The sequence below is a fragment of the Haemaphysalis longicornis genome, unplaced genomic scaffold (assembly GCF_048455015.1).
Source record: "Haemaphysalis longicornis isolate Haplotype H1 unplaced genomic scaffold, Haemaphysalis longicornis Haplotype H1 scaffold_1, whole genome shotgun sequence".
In the NCBI taxonomy this organism is placed as follows: Eukaryota; Metazoa; Arthropoda; class Arachnida; order Ixodida; family Ixodidae; genus Haemaphysalis; species Haemaphysalis longicornis.
Genome location: NW_027526203.1, coordinates 136,845,176 through 136,860,703, shown reverse-complemented (window position 1 = coordinate 136,860,703; position 15,528 = coordinate 136,845,176). Strand labels below are relative to the sequence as shown.

At 45.8% G+C, this 15,528-nt stretch overlaps 1 protein-coding gene across 1 annotated transcript in view; it reads right to left on the bottom strand.

Annotated features, from left to right (window-relative positions):
- Window positions 1–15,528, bottom strand: part of LOC144180709 (solute carrier family 53 member 1) — a 68,827-nt gene that overhangs the window by 51,695 nt on the left and 1,604 nt on the right. The window contains exon 2 of the mRNA XM_077708994.1: window positions 9,518–9,569. Within this exon, the coding sequence (XP_077565120.1) occupies window positions 9,518–9,569 (52 nt within the window). The remainder of the gene's footprint in view (window positions 1–9,517; window positions 9,570–15,528) is intronic.

The following is a 15,528-nucleotide window of genomic DNA, read 5'->3' as shown; positions in this document are numbered from 1 at the left end:
GGGGAAGTGGTCGGGGGGCGTTCGGCAGGGAACGGACGCTCGCTGCGGTATTAGCCGTGCACGTTCGCTTTACTTTTCGTGGGGCGCGAAAATAGACTTTGCATTTTGTGAGTGCCGGAAAATTTCGTGTGAACAGTCATGCTGTTACTGTGTTTATGCCTGCCGGTATGGCTAGCGAGGAAACGGCGACAAAACGTCGCTATTAATAAGTAGCATTCTTTGCCGAGCACCTCCACAGCCTGGACCGTGTAACGCCCTGCATTTCCACAAAAATGCAGATCTGTCGGAAGTTCGCCCTTTATTCGTTATAATAGCATAAATGGAGCCGATTTGGTCAAACAGAATTTTGAAAAATAAAAAAAGTAAAACTATAATATAAAACACCGTTTTCACAAAACTGATCCGACAAAATGAAAAAATATGCATCTCATACACCTCCCCCCAAAAACTGAAGAAGAATAAACGAAAAAAAGTCCGCAAAAGAACGTTCAAAATACGGCTTTATTCAAAATACAGCCATATTTGGCTATAAAGAACTCGCACTCTAAACAAGCAGCACAACAATGCTACGCATTAGAAGGCAATTATCTAATTTCTGCAGATTTTGTCACTCTCCTTCTGGCGCCGAGGTGCACGGGAGATACAAGCATACCAGTCCCTGCAAACTGCACGTCCGCATATGTAAAAAACAATCTCACAGCGGCTTGTGGAATGCGTCGTGAATGGAGATATACAGTGAGTCAATGTGTGCGCAGATTGATTGATTGATTGTGGGGTTTAACGCGCCGACGCAACGCAGGCGATGAGGCGCGCCGTAGTGGAGGGCTCCGGATTAATTTTGACCACCTGGGGATCTTTAACGTGCGCCGAAATCTCGTACGCACGGGCATTTTTGCTTTTCGCCTCCATCAGAAAAGCGGCCGCCGCGGCCGGGAATCGAACCCGCGACCTCGTGCTCAGCAGCGCAACGCCTTAGCCACTGAGCCACCGCGGCGGGTAATGTGTGCGCAGACATTGTAGAGAGCATACCCCTGGGCAACAGCAGATAAGATCCACTTTTTTAAGTGCCTTCTGCATTTTTTTACTCGCAGAAAGAACAAGGCATCGAGGACAGAGGTTCGCTCATAATTCTTAGCGTGTGAAGGTGAACCTGAGCCAGCGAGAGCTGCTGTGGAGATTTCTTTTTTCTTTCAGCCTTGTATTCGCACATTGTTGTACTTTAAAAGAAGCTCTTAAAACCAGGCTTTTTGTTTTGCAGACATTCTTCTTTTTATCAACCGGACCTTTGTTTCTGGGCATAAAGAGGCCAGAAATAAGCCTGCCATATAAAAGGCCTCGTGACAATATGCCTGTAACTATGTCAACCATGTTAATATTATATGTGATATGGATATGTAAAAATGAAATGCTCACTGTGAATGAGTTTCTGTGACGGCACGCGTAACGAGCAATGCACAAAGCCGAGAATTATTAAAAAAGGCTCCAACTGCCGTTCTCATTCTAAACTTGAATTCTACAACCCTACAACCAACTTGTTTTCATCAGAAAACAGAGGCACTCACAAGAGTAATCTTTTTTTTTTATTGTGCTCAATAATGCCAAGGCTTGCGGCATTTTGAAAAAGCGCACCATGACACCGCACTGCACCTAAATGATGCGTCAAAAGAAATAATTGTCCACCCGTGCTAACTTTCCCTTTCGCGCCGTGTCGATATGTCTCCTCTGCGTTTCGCACGGAGTTCAGTTGTTGTCAGTCCTAGCAGTTGTCAGGAATTATTTCCACGTGTCACTCACTATAACCACCTCCCTGTGGGTTTAAGGAAAACGCCTTGAATCTCGGCCCCTACGGCATGCAAGCACGGGCACCACAGCCAAGTGAGCCCGTTCTATACATGGTGCGAACACGCTTCCGACGCGCGTGAATTTTCCCTCGAATGAAGAGGGTAGTTTCCGGAGCTTCGATGGCCGTGCTGTGAAACTGATTTTCGAGGTTGAGAGCTGCAGCTGGGTAAGGCTAGGAGAAGTGCGGTCAAAGGTCAGGAAAGAATTTACACCATCTCGGAACCCAACTCCCCCTAAAGTCTCCCACGCTTGCGGACTTCTGAGAAATTTTTCAGAAAGAAACCCAGCCATCAGTCGACAGTTTTAGCGTGCGTTCTGCTCTACACGCATTCCCCCTAAGGGCTGCAATTATAAGACTTTCCTGCTGGGTTCGTTGTGTAGCAACAGATGAGGCTATAATTACCAACAACACATTTCTATCAAGAAAGTAGCGCTGAAGGCGGGTGCAGGTTCTACCACACGCAGCTGCACGCATGGAGCAGCAGCGGCCGCCCAATGCCCTCCAATCTGCGGTGGTGCCCCTCGCGGTAGCCTTTGTCCCCAGACGAAACTTGGGTGGGAGTTTCATGACCAGAAAAGCATTGAAGGACTCTGGTTCTACCGAGCAGATGGACCTCAGTGAATGCTACGCTTGTAAGCAATGACACATATGACGAGATGTAGCAGCCGAAAAAGCTTTTGTCGGACTCCCATATAGCTGGACCACTGCAGAGTTCCTGTTGGGGCAGCACGAGGCAGAAGGCTGTTGGACACACGTATAATGCGACTATGCGATCGCCCATGGAGTGTGCACTCGGGCCTAATTCCGTTGAGTTCTTTGTCCATCAACCTGGGCTGTAGCACAGAGCCCCTGATGTTGTCACCATTACGCCTTCCATGGCAACACTGATGCAACAGGGACCCCTTTCTTCTGTATGCAACGCACGCTATCTCATTTTGTAAGGAGAGTGCATCGTCCTGTCGTCCCTCGAACAGAATGTTTGTCTTTGATCACCTACTGATTCGGTGGTTCTCGAAGGATAAACACCGAAGGGTAAATGCTCGCAAAGCAAACATGGCCGCATTCAATTTGCCAATGACACTCGCCTACGCACGCCACTTTGTTGACTGCTCCTTCGCTGCTTGTGTACTCCTCGAGTTCTTAGCAGAGCACAAGTTTGCTCCAACAAACTTTTTTCCTTGAAGAAACCTGCATCCTCCTTGGCTATGTGACAATATGACACAAACTCGAGGACTTTCCCAGGCTCTGCATGTGGCTTTTCAAGGATCGAACTGTGTGTTCAATCGAAATAAGACTGGTGTTCAGGGGAAGATGGAGATGATGTGCGAGACTGTCGAAAAATGGGAATTGGCTAGAACCAACATTTCAGCAAAGGTCTTCAGCCAAGTTCCTCATCGAAAGGATGGCTCCAGCAACATCTTCTTTTTGGACAATTTCTCATAATTGTTTGTCAGAGCTGTACACAGACAACTGCTACATTTAGTGGTCTTTGATGCACTTTTCAATGTCCAAGAAAGACCTCTGTGCAGGGTGTCGAACCGGAACCGGAACCGAACCGAAAACCGGAACCGAACCCGAATTTTTTCCCGGAACCGGAACTGAACCGGAACCGTATTTTTTCCGCCATTTTGGAACTGAACCCGAACCGGAACGAATTGAAGGAACCGTTCCGAACCGGTTCCGGGGCCTCAAAACTGTGATTTCTAGTTTTCCATCCCGGTACCCTACCTTGCATCCGAATATATTTTTACCATTCGCCAGACGGCACCACGCAATATTTTGCATAGTCTGCAGTTCCCAAGGCCCATAAGGTTATCATTTTATTATTACCCTAAATTTAATGTAAAGTCCGTATACACTACTAGTTTGCTTTAGGTATTGCCCATCTCCCCAAATTATCTTCTTGCATTCACAATAACATAAGTTAGAACGCATATTCCTGGCAACATATCATGGGGTATTCTTTATGGTTTCTATCTGCAGTGTGTTTAAAATCGTGTGAAGTTTTCATGTTGTTAATTCGAATGCATCCGTGACCGCTTGCGAAGGCCTTCAGGGACACCATCAACAATAAATCCGTATCTTCCACTTATTTTAGTTTGAGTGGGCACTTATATAAAAACAGTACTGAGACACAAACACTCACAGTTCTCTACGTCACCATCACCTTTTCTTGTACAGTGCCGTTGTGTCCTTTGGTTACTGCCCCAGGAGAACATGACAATTGAAAAAAAAAATTGGGGCCTTCTCAATTTCACTTTTAAAGTAAATGCGATAGCATTTCGATGCATGGATTTAAGTCGATTAACGCGGATTAGCGGGTAGACTAGGGTGGTTTAGTGAGATGAGTGAATGAACTAATGTGAACCAGTGGGACTGCGGTGTTGATTAATATGGATTAGAGGAATTAGCGGGTCAGTTAAGGAAGATTAGAGGGTTGGACCAAACATGATAGATTTGGGGTCCTTGGCATTTGTAAATTTTGCAGCGTTCTCTTTCTCGACCAATCAGGAAATTTAGTTACGCACAAAATAGCCGGAAAGTTATGTGTCGACCACCTGAATGCTATAAAAGGCTTTTTTTATGCACGTATTACGTTCTTATGTTATTTCTCGCGTAAGATTTACATCTCGCACTGAAGTTAAAAAATAATTGCCTAATGCATGTCTTATATTACCCAAAAGGTTCTCAAAATGTGTATATATATGAGGTAAGACTAGGAAGCAACTAAACTGAAAGAAAAAAAAGGAACGATCAACAGGTTTGATGCGAAAGAAACCTGATAGCATTCTCCGATACCTTCTCTTTCTTCGTGCTACCGTTCTGCAGCCTTCCACAGGTGTAGCATCTCAACCCCTGAACACAGCCCCTTCCAAGCTGAGGAAGAGGCGATAGCACGTGCGTTAGCCAAAGGGCCGCCAAAAGTCTCATAACAGACTCTTATCAGGCGTGGCGCAACTTTGCCAACAGTCTATTGCATGTTACAACACTTCGAATGAACAAGCAGAGACCACCAACGAGACCAGCCAGGATTGTATGTGCACCAGCTCATACTGGCATCGCCGGCAGACAAGATCACCAACCTCGTGGCTGGACATTTGACCCGCTTAGCCAGCGCTGATGAAGCCGAGCCCGAGCGCATGCATCCTGTATACATACCAGGAAATTAATTAGCACTATAGGCTCTCCCGTAGAACATATTCCTTCCCGCACAAATCACTAGCGAATAACCAGGAAAGATTATTCTGTGCACTGTGGATTAACACCTTCCCACACATCACCAGTCTTCACCTCTTTGACGGGACACAATTCTCTCCATTTCGTCGCTTCTGTGGGGAGCCTGGGAACCTCATACACACAGTAGGCAGCTGCGACAAGTCCACCCTAGATCCGCCAAACCTACACGTTTCCATAGAGATTTGGGAGAAAGCCTTGGCCAGCTCCGGCCTGGAAGGTCAGTTTCTCTTGATGGAAACGACTGTCGACTCTACCCCTTGAATGATGACGCCTCTCTGAAACTTTTCCTCGATTTATTTAAAGTTCATTTTCCCTCTCTCTACGAGGGATAATTACTGCTGCTTGTGACTTCACTCAGCTATTATCTCTCGTAGAGACCAACCGCTCTCACCTGTCGCTGAAGTGCCATTTAGCAAGTTCCTATCTCCGGTGGTTCCCTATCCAATGCCGTCCTGTACACGGCGTCCAATGAGTCATTAAAGCCGTTCTTTCTTTCTAACTGGTACGTTAGCATATGAAAGATGAGCAGAAGGAAATCGCTTTAAACACCACCAGCCACGCTTGACAGTCGGAGGTTGACGCCGACGCGGGACTGTTTTCGACTTCCAGCAGTGCTAATGATTTCGTGTAAAAGCTAAAGCGCCGTTGAAACAAGGGTACATGAAAAGCGTAGCAGACCAATCAATTTATTTAAATGCAAAATTATTTGCCGCATTGTGCGAAAACAGCGGTGCATGCGCGCGTGCGTGCCTAGACATTTGGTGGAACCAAAAAAGATGTTGGGCGCTCAGGCTCTCCTGCCCGCCAAAAAGACTGCCCGCTCACCAGTAAACTACCTGCCTGCCTGGTTGCCTGCCAGGCAGGCGATTCCTGCGAGGATGCGTGATTTCGGGACGAGGTGCGGCCCCCCACGAGACGCCCGGGCGGAGGGGGGAGGCGTCGGAGACGCAAAATACTGTCCATGGCGACACTCCAGGGTACTAAAAAATTTCTGCAGAAATTCAAACAATTATCTACTAATGCGTAGCATTCCTATGCCGCTTGTACTCAGTGTGAGTTTCTACAGCCAATTTTTTTGGTTTTTATAAATCCTGTCCGACCAATTATCTCAATTGACGCTGCTATAATTACAAATAGAATATTCGCGAAACCTCCATTATTGTGGAAATGCAAGCAGTTATACGGCTTCCCATTTTCCTTAATTGCTTAATATTTTTCTTATTTTATAGTTTTTTTTTAATTTCGTTCGACCAATTACTTGCATTGGCGCTATTATAACGATTACATGTGTAACTCGCGAAATCTGCCGTTATGTGGAAGTGCAGGGTGTTACACGGTTCGCCAGTTTCCGCAATTATTTTACATTATTTTTATTTTTTACATTTATAAATTTTGTTCGACTAATTATCTCCATTTACCCTACATAACGATTACAGGTGGAAATTTTCCGAAATCCTCATTATTGTGGAAATGCAGGGTGTCACACGGTTTGCCAGTTTCGGTGGTTAATTTTTTTATTTTTTAGTTTTTCAGAAATTTTGTGCGACCATTTATCTCCATTTACGCTATTATAGCGATTGCAGGTGGAACTCCCGCGAGATTGGTATTTTTGTGGAAATGAAGGGGGTTGCACGGTCCTTGCTGTGGGCAAAGAATGATGCGCATTAAAACGATTGTGGACGGACGGGTCGTCTGCTTAGTAGGACGGGGCAATAGGCAGTCTGCTGGTAGGCTGCCCATTACCAGAAGATTCTGGTGAAGATGCACTGAGGGGGAGGCGTCGGAGGCACCCGTGTGCTGCCCACTGGTCAGGAGGCTACCTGTTTGCCTTCCAGAAGGCTGCGGCGAGAACGCATTATTTGGTGACGATGTGCGGCCCGTCACTTGTCGGCGAAGGGAGTGGACCACATGGCTGCACAGCGGCTACGTAGAGTCATGCGTTAGAACGCAGCCCTTAAGCACCCGCTCCTGTGGTTTCGCGTAGTCCCTCAGCGTTGGACTGATTGTAACCGAGAGAACGAAGACGCCACCGAAGATAGAGCTAGCAGGAAAACGGAGGTTGCAAGTATGGCGAAAGTGTAAGGGGGAGGGCGTAATTCCGTGACCGTGCGAGACGTGCTTCACAGTGGCGACCCCTTACGAGATAACGACAGAGTATGCCGCGCGCCGTCGTGCATTAACTGATGAAGCGATCACTTCCTGAGGCACAGCATCGATGCGCCGTCGCCGAGAAGACTACAGTTCGCGCTGCACTCAAATTTCGCATTAGCGAGTGTCGTAATCGTCCGTCATTTTCTTACTTAAGAAAACAACTGCGGGGTATAAAACTACAGTGTTATGATCCAAGAATAAATTAAATTAAATTATAAAAATGAAAGAAACGAAATCAATAAAAATAAACTTGCGGCCATAAAAAGCAGGGCTTTCAAATTCATACAAATACGGAGTCTTATGTGTCCGAGCGAATTTTTCATTTCGCTTCAGTTAATGTTGTAATCGTGGACCTACCATAGAAAACATTTTGCAGTACATTTTACAGTTAAAGGAACTCTTTAACACTTTAGATCAACGCTCTCACTGTTATCTTCGCATCTGGAAGCACTGCAAAAATTATAGCTATTGCCAGCACAGAGGAGCAGTGCGGGATTTGCTCGTCCCAGCAGATACGCCTTCCATTTCTGCTTCGCTTTTGTGGTTTCATTTTAATGTCGCAACTTAAGGAAAGCCGGCAAATAGCCGCTACATCGCTGTAATGACGTCATTCCAGCGGTAGAAGAACGCCATGACTGGGGAAGAGAGAAAGATATTTCAAGCAAGTTTGTAAGTTATCTGATGGGGACAGAGCAGTACTTTTTGTCTTTTCCGACTCCCTGATCTAAGTACTGGATGTGTTGGTTGACTACTTTCTGCAAGCATTCAAGATTTCGAAGAAAATTGAAAAAAGGGTTGCAGGGTTGCTTATTTTTGGCCAAAACAAAATATTTTCACAAAAAAATTACGCCCACCTCCCCTCGCGGGAACCCTGCTGTGATGCGACGCTGAGGGAGGTTCAAGCGCAATCGGAGAGCAACCGTCGACCGAAAGGCCGCCGGAGAGGGGCACACCGGTTATATGCGCAGCGCGCCCGAAGGAGAGGAGACCGCGGAGAGAGTGCCGCGGCTATGACGCAACACAATCCAACACAATCCACTTTAATTCAATCCAATCCAAATTCAATCCAATCCAATCCAAGCTAGCCAAGCCAAGCCAAGCCAAGCCAAGCCAATCGAATCCAATCCAATGCCCCTCGCGAGAGAGTGTTCGCAATCGGAGAGAGGGGGAGAGTGGCTGCGGACAACAACGGACGCACGCAGGAAGGACAGGGCCGCCGACAAGAGATGCTCTGAGCGTCGCATCTAAAAAAACCTACATTATGGCTTCGTTTTTGACAAAGAAACCTGACAAGGAAACGAAAATCGAACACAGAAAAATTAACAGGAAAAAACACGTCTGCTCTTTTTTCTCCGAACCCGTTCGAACCCGTTTGAACCGGTTCGAACCGGTTCGAACCGGAACGGAATGGTGCGCCGGAACTGAACCCGAACCGAACCCGAAAGCCTTGAACCCGAACCCGAACCGAACCCGAAAAAATTGCGGTTCGACACCCTGCCTCTGTGCATAACCCTCGGCGCTTTGTAGTAGCTGCCCTACTTAAGCCCCACAAGCTGAGACATTGCATCAGTTTAACAGCCAAATCAGCAAGGACAACTTCTGGAACCCGGGGTTTAAGCTCCGGCATCATGCAGGGAAGCCTGAGTCCAGCCACTGCATGCCATCGAAGGCAATCTGATAGGAATGCTTGGGGTTATTCTTGTGCTGGGTTTGATGCACGAATCGCCCCCCATTATTCTCAGGCCAGCATTCTGTGTCCCTCTGCAGCAACAAACAAAAATCAAAAACACACACAAAGCTCAATTTTTCCAAAAGATACTGGAAAGCTCTTGGTACACCTTTTTCAGGAAACCCCCACCACAGCACTACCATAACACGCACTAGTTCCAGCAGGAGCATTTAGGTTTAAGTTGCTACAGAGATACCTACGGGGGCTTGAGCCTGAAGCAGTTTGGGAAGCAAGAACTACCATCTCCCCACACAGATCTCGGTCTGTAGGAAGTTGCCGAGTGGCACCAAAAGAAAAAAGAATAAGAAGAAGCAAACCAGGAGGGCAGAAATGGCCCCCCTTATACTTGCTTAAGAACAAACTGCATTTCACTAGCAAAAACAAATAATAAAAAAAAGGACGAGGATGGAGAAGAAGCCCACAGGACACTCGCTGCTTTACAGAAAGTTGGGCTAGTTGGTTATTAACTGACTGCATTTCACCAGTGAAACAAAGGATGAGGACGAAGAAGAGGAAGCGCACAGGATGCTGGGGAGAACAACGAGAGAGAGGCTCACCCTCTGCAGATGGCGCCCTCTCCACGGCAGCGTAAAGCATTGTCTTCATTTCCTGCAAGGAGGCACACACATTAGGAGGACACATCAGGTGGCTGCACCCCGCCAGGCATCCACAAGGTCAACCAGTGCCTGAAAGAGCCTCCCGCAAGGTTGCCATCCATAGCATCCTCACGCGCGGGACTGCTCTTCGGTTGCAATTTGCAGATTGGAGCAGAAATGGAAGAGGGGGGCAAAGCACGGGCAATAATTGCAAGCATCAGCATACGGTGCCAGTGCTTTGAATGCGTGCGACCCACAGAGACAACTCAGACTGGTCCCAAGTAGGGCGACAATAAATTCCACCAGGAGTTGTGCTTGTATGCAAGAGCATCAGGAGGCCATTTACGATACTTTGTTGCCTCCAGAAATGCATCCTTGGATGCTTGCAGCCAGTGGATTTACATTTCAGTCACTCCTGCCACACAAGACGGCTCACTCTGCCACAGCCTGAGGCCCTTAGCCGCTGGCACACCCGGAAGGGGCGGGGCCTCGCTAAGCGCCCACACAAGGCCCCAAGCAACCACAGCCCTCGGGCCCTGCAAGCACACTTGTGGTGGTGCTGGCCTGAAAAATGCAGACACCCAAGTGCCGAGGCTCGGAACCTTTCAGTCAGGAAGGAAACATGATGCACACCCATCACAGGTCATACAACTGCATACACTGGTGCACATGTGAAAGCTCATTTGAAAGAAGAAAAAACAATATCTGCCAGGCTCGTGCCTGCATCGTAGGAGGCGTGTTCACACCAGGCCAAGGGTCAGCTGATTAAGGATTGTGTCCACAAGTAGTGGGTGCTTATGGCAACACCGCGCCAACAACAATTCGCCAGCGCGTCAGTGTCAGTCTGTATGCACTCTGCAAACTGTGGAGCAGTTAATGTTAAAGCACAAAAAATGGTGAATTCTGTATAGAAAACATTGCCCAAAAACAAATACATCAACTTCAAAAAAAAAAAAAAAACATGCACTATCAGGGATTAGAACTTGTGACTTGCAAAACAATACATCTAGTGCTCCAGACTACTCAGCCATAAGCCAGCGATACCAGGGGCGGAAATATACAGTATATAATGTATAGCCAGTTTACATTTTTGTTTGGTTTTAGCTTTTCAAGCCCCTTAAATGACTATTTCTAGTAAAGCACTCGTGCAGTAAGCGTCCCCCAAATTCCCACAATATCTCATGTCTCGCGACTGCATTCCTTAGACGGAAAAGCCTTCACAGATGTGTGGTTGTGCTGCTGACCACTGTGCTAGCTCACCCAATGCAAAACGTGCTCCCCGCACCCTGGTTTTACACTGTCCGATAAAAATTTCAGTTGATTTTAATTCCTTCGCACTTATATTAACTTCGCTGACTCTTCTCCTGCCTTCAAGTGGCCTTAGATTTTTCTGCTAGTGTACCAGTCATTGAAGCATCACGTGTGTGCTTGTGTGGAGTGACTTGGAGCTTGATACAGTCTACAAACTAACAAACTAAACGCACATTCTTCCAGGCACAAATCGTGTCGTGGCTTAGTTTCAACTGAGCGAACAAATTGCGATGACCTGCCGGCGGACGACTAAACGCTGGGTTGACTGATTTTGTCGGCGAGCTGTGCAGTAGCGCAGTCAAGCCAGGCCACCTTGTTCTGACGTCATATGAAACATCATAGGAAATCAGCAAGGAGGATGCAGAGAGAAGGACAGCATTTCCGAATTGATTTTTCTACTGAATAAAGTCGTGTAAACGCAGCGAGAGTGGTTGAACGTTGTCTAGTGATTACAGACTACAATTTGTGCTAGTAATCCCGCAATGTTTACAAATCCCTTCAGTGTCCCTTTAAAACTTATAGGAGCCACTACAAGGATGCCCAATTATGCCCGAATGTTGTTTACCTTGATCAGACCTTGGTTTGCATTTCAACCAGGAACAAGTAACAATAAAAATTACGCTCCTATTATGATTAGCAACAGTTACAGCAGGTTTTCAGTCCTTGACCTCGTATTGTCAAACTGAAACTAAACCGCACTGGTTCTAGAAATCCCAAAGATTTTTATATAAACAAATTTCTCTACATTTTTTATTCACATGCAGGCCCCAAGCTATAACGTTGATGAATTTTAGCCATCTGTGTGTTGGTTTTTCTATCTTTCACATGGTGACAGTTTCAAACCTTTATTTACATTTTTTCCAACAAAAAAGTTGGCAAAACCTCACATTACGCGAACATTCATAACTTTTTTCTGAAAGGTAATTTGAAATGAAACTTTCCCCCACCCTGGTTCTACACTGCACGAAAAAATCATGGTTCACTGCACACATACAGATGAGTGCAATGAACCACGGTAAAAAACAAACAAAAAACAAATGCAATATTTTAAGTTTTAGAGCTCATTTTGCAAGAAAATAAGCAATTTTTTTTCATTTGATTAGGTTGTTCAGTGATTAATTTCTTAATATTTATCACATTACACTTATTCTGGTTCATTGCACAGGCCGCACCTGTAGCTGGATTAATTCCAAAGCTTTCTTCTATTCAGCATTCCCCATCTAATTATCATTGTTGGCATGGCTAGCAACTTTGATGCATTTTTCAACAAAAAAATAAGTTAGAAATCAGTAATAACTTTTTTGTACTTTAAACAGTCTGTCAAGCTACAAAAAGCATTCGTACTCAGCAGAAAAAGGAAATTGCAATCTGGGTTGTGAATTAAAGAACAAAATCTTTAGAGTTGGCTCCCCCTTAATGTGCAACATTCTTTGCCCAGCACCCCCCCAGCCATAGCTGTGTAATGCCCAGCATTTGCACAACATTCATAGTGGGCAGAGGTACCACATTTAATTGTTCTAACCCTGTAAGGGAGGTAACTCACCAAACGGAATCAAAAAAGCCAAATACAAAAAAAAAGAAAATTATAAGTGTGAAGTAACGAGATCAAAAGTAAGCATCTTATACTCTGCCCTCCAAAAAAAAAAAAGGGAAAATTAAAGGACCAGGAAATGAAAAAAAAAAAACACAAACAAAAAATTGCAAAAACTGACCAAACGTGTAACGCCCTGCATTTCCCCAAAAATACATAATTGGCATATTAACACTCAATCGTTATAATCGTGCAAATGTACCTAATTGGTGGAAAGAAACTATGAAAGCTATAAAATAACAAAAACAACCCAATGTCTGCTAATCTACTACAATGTCTACTAATAGCCAAATCTGTATATAAAAAATGATGAAGACAAGCGGAGCAAGAATGCTGTGCATTAATAGACTATTCTCTGAATTTCTGCTTTTTTTTTTTTTGCTTTTCTCATTACTCCTATAAATCTCCAAGACGAATGCGGCACTTCACCCCAAACAAAGAACAATGAGCAGCTGTTCATTTCAGCCACACCCATGGGCACCAACTCCAGAAAATGCCCGGAACGTACGTCCCTTTTCAAGGTCTTACACATGTCTTGCACTACACTCCGGCACTTGCAAATCCTGCATCGAGCTCAATATCGGCCTCAGCCATTTGCAAACACTTATTGGCTGCAATCATGTGATAATAAAATGCCGCCCAGAAGTCAAAAGTGTGCATGGCCCGTTCCATGAATACGCATTTTGGGGAATATTTTCAAAAAGAGTAATGCATATTTTCAGAACTAAATTGAATCAATATGGGTTCAAATGGGAACGGCATTCTAAGAGCGGGTTGAAACAGGAAGGGTATTTCAGGAACAGGTTGAAATAGGATGCATTCAGATGGCAAGGTTTTTTCAGGAATGCCTGCACACATTAACCCTCTCAGGGTCAATGACGCACACGTACATCATCGCTTGTATGTTTAAAAAGCGTGCCTTTTCCGATCGTTTCTCTCGTTTGGCATGTGCTGCCACACTGTGGAAATATGCGAAATTTTTTTCTTGCGCTGATGGCTCTTCTTTTCTGTTTTTTTTGTGCTTTACAACAGGCATGCACCAACTATCGCTTGTGCATCCGGTCACGTGCCCACGCACAACGGCTAGTTTCGGTTTCATCCTCTGGGCACTTCCCACTTCTTGTGCCCATGGAACTGATGCACTTCTCGCGCTTCTCCCACTCCTTGCACCCACAAAACTTTTTTGAACTATTCTTGTGTTATTCATGAATAAACCATATGCATGTAACAACACCAACGATTTTTTTTTTGCTACTTTATGGTCACCCTAAAAATGTTACAATTTTTTCTCGAAATGAATCGTCGCCTGAAGAATGTAAATCAGCAATAAAAAAATCGAACCTGGGGGGCCGCATTTGGCAAAAAAGTTTGACCCTCAAAAGGGTAAATGGGAATTGCACTTTGCGAACGGGTTCAAACGGTACAGCTTCAAATGGGAATGGGCTGTTTTGGGATACACCCGCCAACTAAGTGATTTATTGGAACCTCTTGTTTCACTCCACTGTACCACTTGGGTGCCAAAAAGGAGGTAACACACTACTAACTCTAGTTTAGTTATTTCCCTATTAAGTTACTGCTGACGTTATGCAGCAGATATTTCAGTTTTCTTCTGTGGCAAAAACATTGTGACCATGTTACCAAGGGCTGGCTGTTTGAAACAAAGCGGCCCACTGAGCGTCCCAAGGCACGCAGCAGCAGAGAAATAGAGCCAACCGCAGGGTGCGGCCCCTTCGGTGCTGAGCTTCCTATCCCGCCAACCAGCACAGAATGGTTCCCGCATCCCTATACCAAACAATCTATACAAGATCTTCCACATAAAGTGCATGCACACACAAAATCACCTTCCATCCGCCTGTGAAGAGCAGCTTTTCCTGTACGAGATCCTATAGTACGAAGACTCTCTGTGGTAACCCGCGAACTTGAACATCAACTCTGGCACACCTCTCAATTGGAAAGGTCCCTCAAATTTCACATTCTGTTATCCCTCTGTTGCGAGTTTTATACACGTATTTCTGAGGCCCCCCCTTTGCCCTCTTTTTGGCTGCGTGGAGACCTCTTCCCTTGTGCAATGCTGTTGCCCTGAACCCATAAAAACTTGTGGTTACTAGTTGGGGCCCTTCTTCCTGTGTCCCGTCCGTCACGTTTTCATCCGTACGATTATGTGCCGACCAGCGAAAGGCTCAACACTTCTGAGGTGCTACAAGTAAGACCCCTTAAGGGTTGAGCCTTGGGTGCATGCCGCACACAGATTTGAAGCAAGCACTTTGCCCTTCCCTCGCTGGGACTGCAGTCCGTGTTTCAAATGTCCCGCAGGCTGCCAAGAGGGTGACATTTCTCCGGCGCGGTCTTGCGCCTTGCTCACACAACCAGCAGCAACATGCCATTGCAACATTGGTGCCTAATCCTTTCCCCGTGTTGCGACCACAAGGAGAGCGCTTACAGCAGTTTGATTGACCCAAAGGAGAAATGTTGATGATGATGCTAAAAACATTAATTGGCACTAAAACAGGGACGAAGAAGAAACACGTAACACACAACACGGTGCCGTGTTGTGTGTTACGTGTTTCTTCTTCGTCCCTGTTTTAGCGCCGATTAATTTTTTAGCAGTATGTACCAACTCACCCACATCAAGCTTTTGATGATGATGATTGTAGGGTTTAACGCGCCGACGCTACACAGGCGATGAGGCGCGCCGTAGTGGAGGGCTCCGGATTACTTTTGACCACCTGGGGATCTTTAACGTGCGCCGAAATCTCGTACACACGGGCGTTTTTGCTTTTCGCCTCCATCAGAAAAGCGGCCGCCGCGGCCGGGAATCGAACCCGTGCTCAGCAGCGCAACGCCTTAGCCACTGAGCCACCGGGACGGGTAAAGGAGAAATGTGCACAAGATATTGCGAAGTTGATGGTGTGTCAAAGGGAAAAGATTTTAATGACCACACGCTGTCAACAATGGATTGACGGGTCATTTTGTGGTGAAGCGGTAACCATCATTCCTCTTGGTTCAGCGGGCTCGAAAAGTAACGGTTCATATTCAGGTTCAGTTTCGGCAAAAGAATGATGATTCGGTT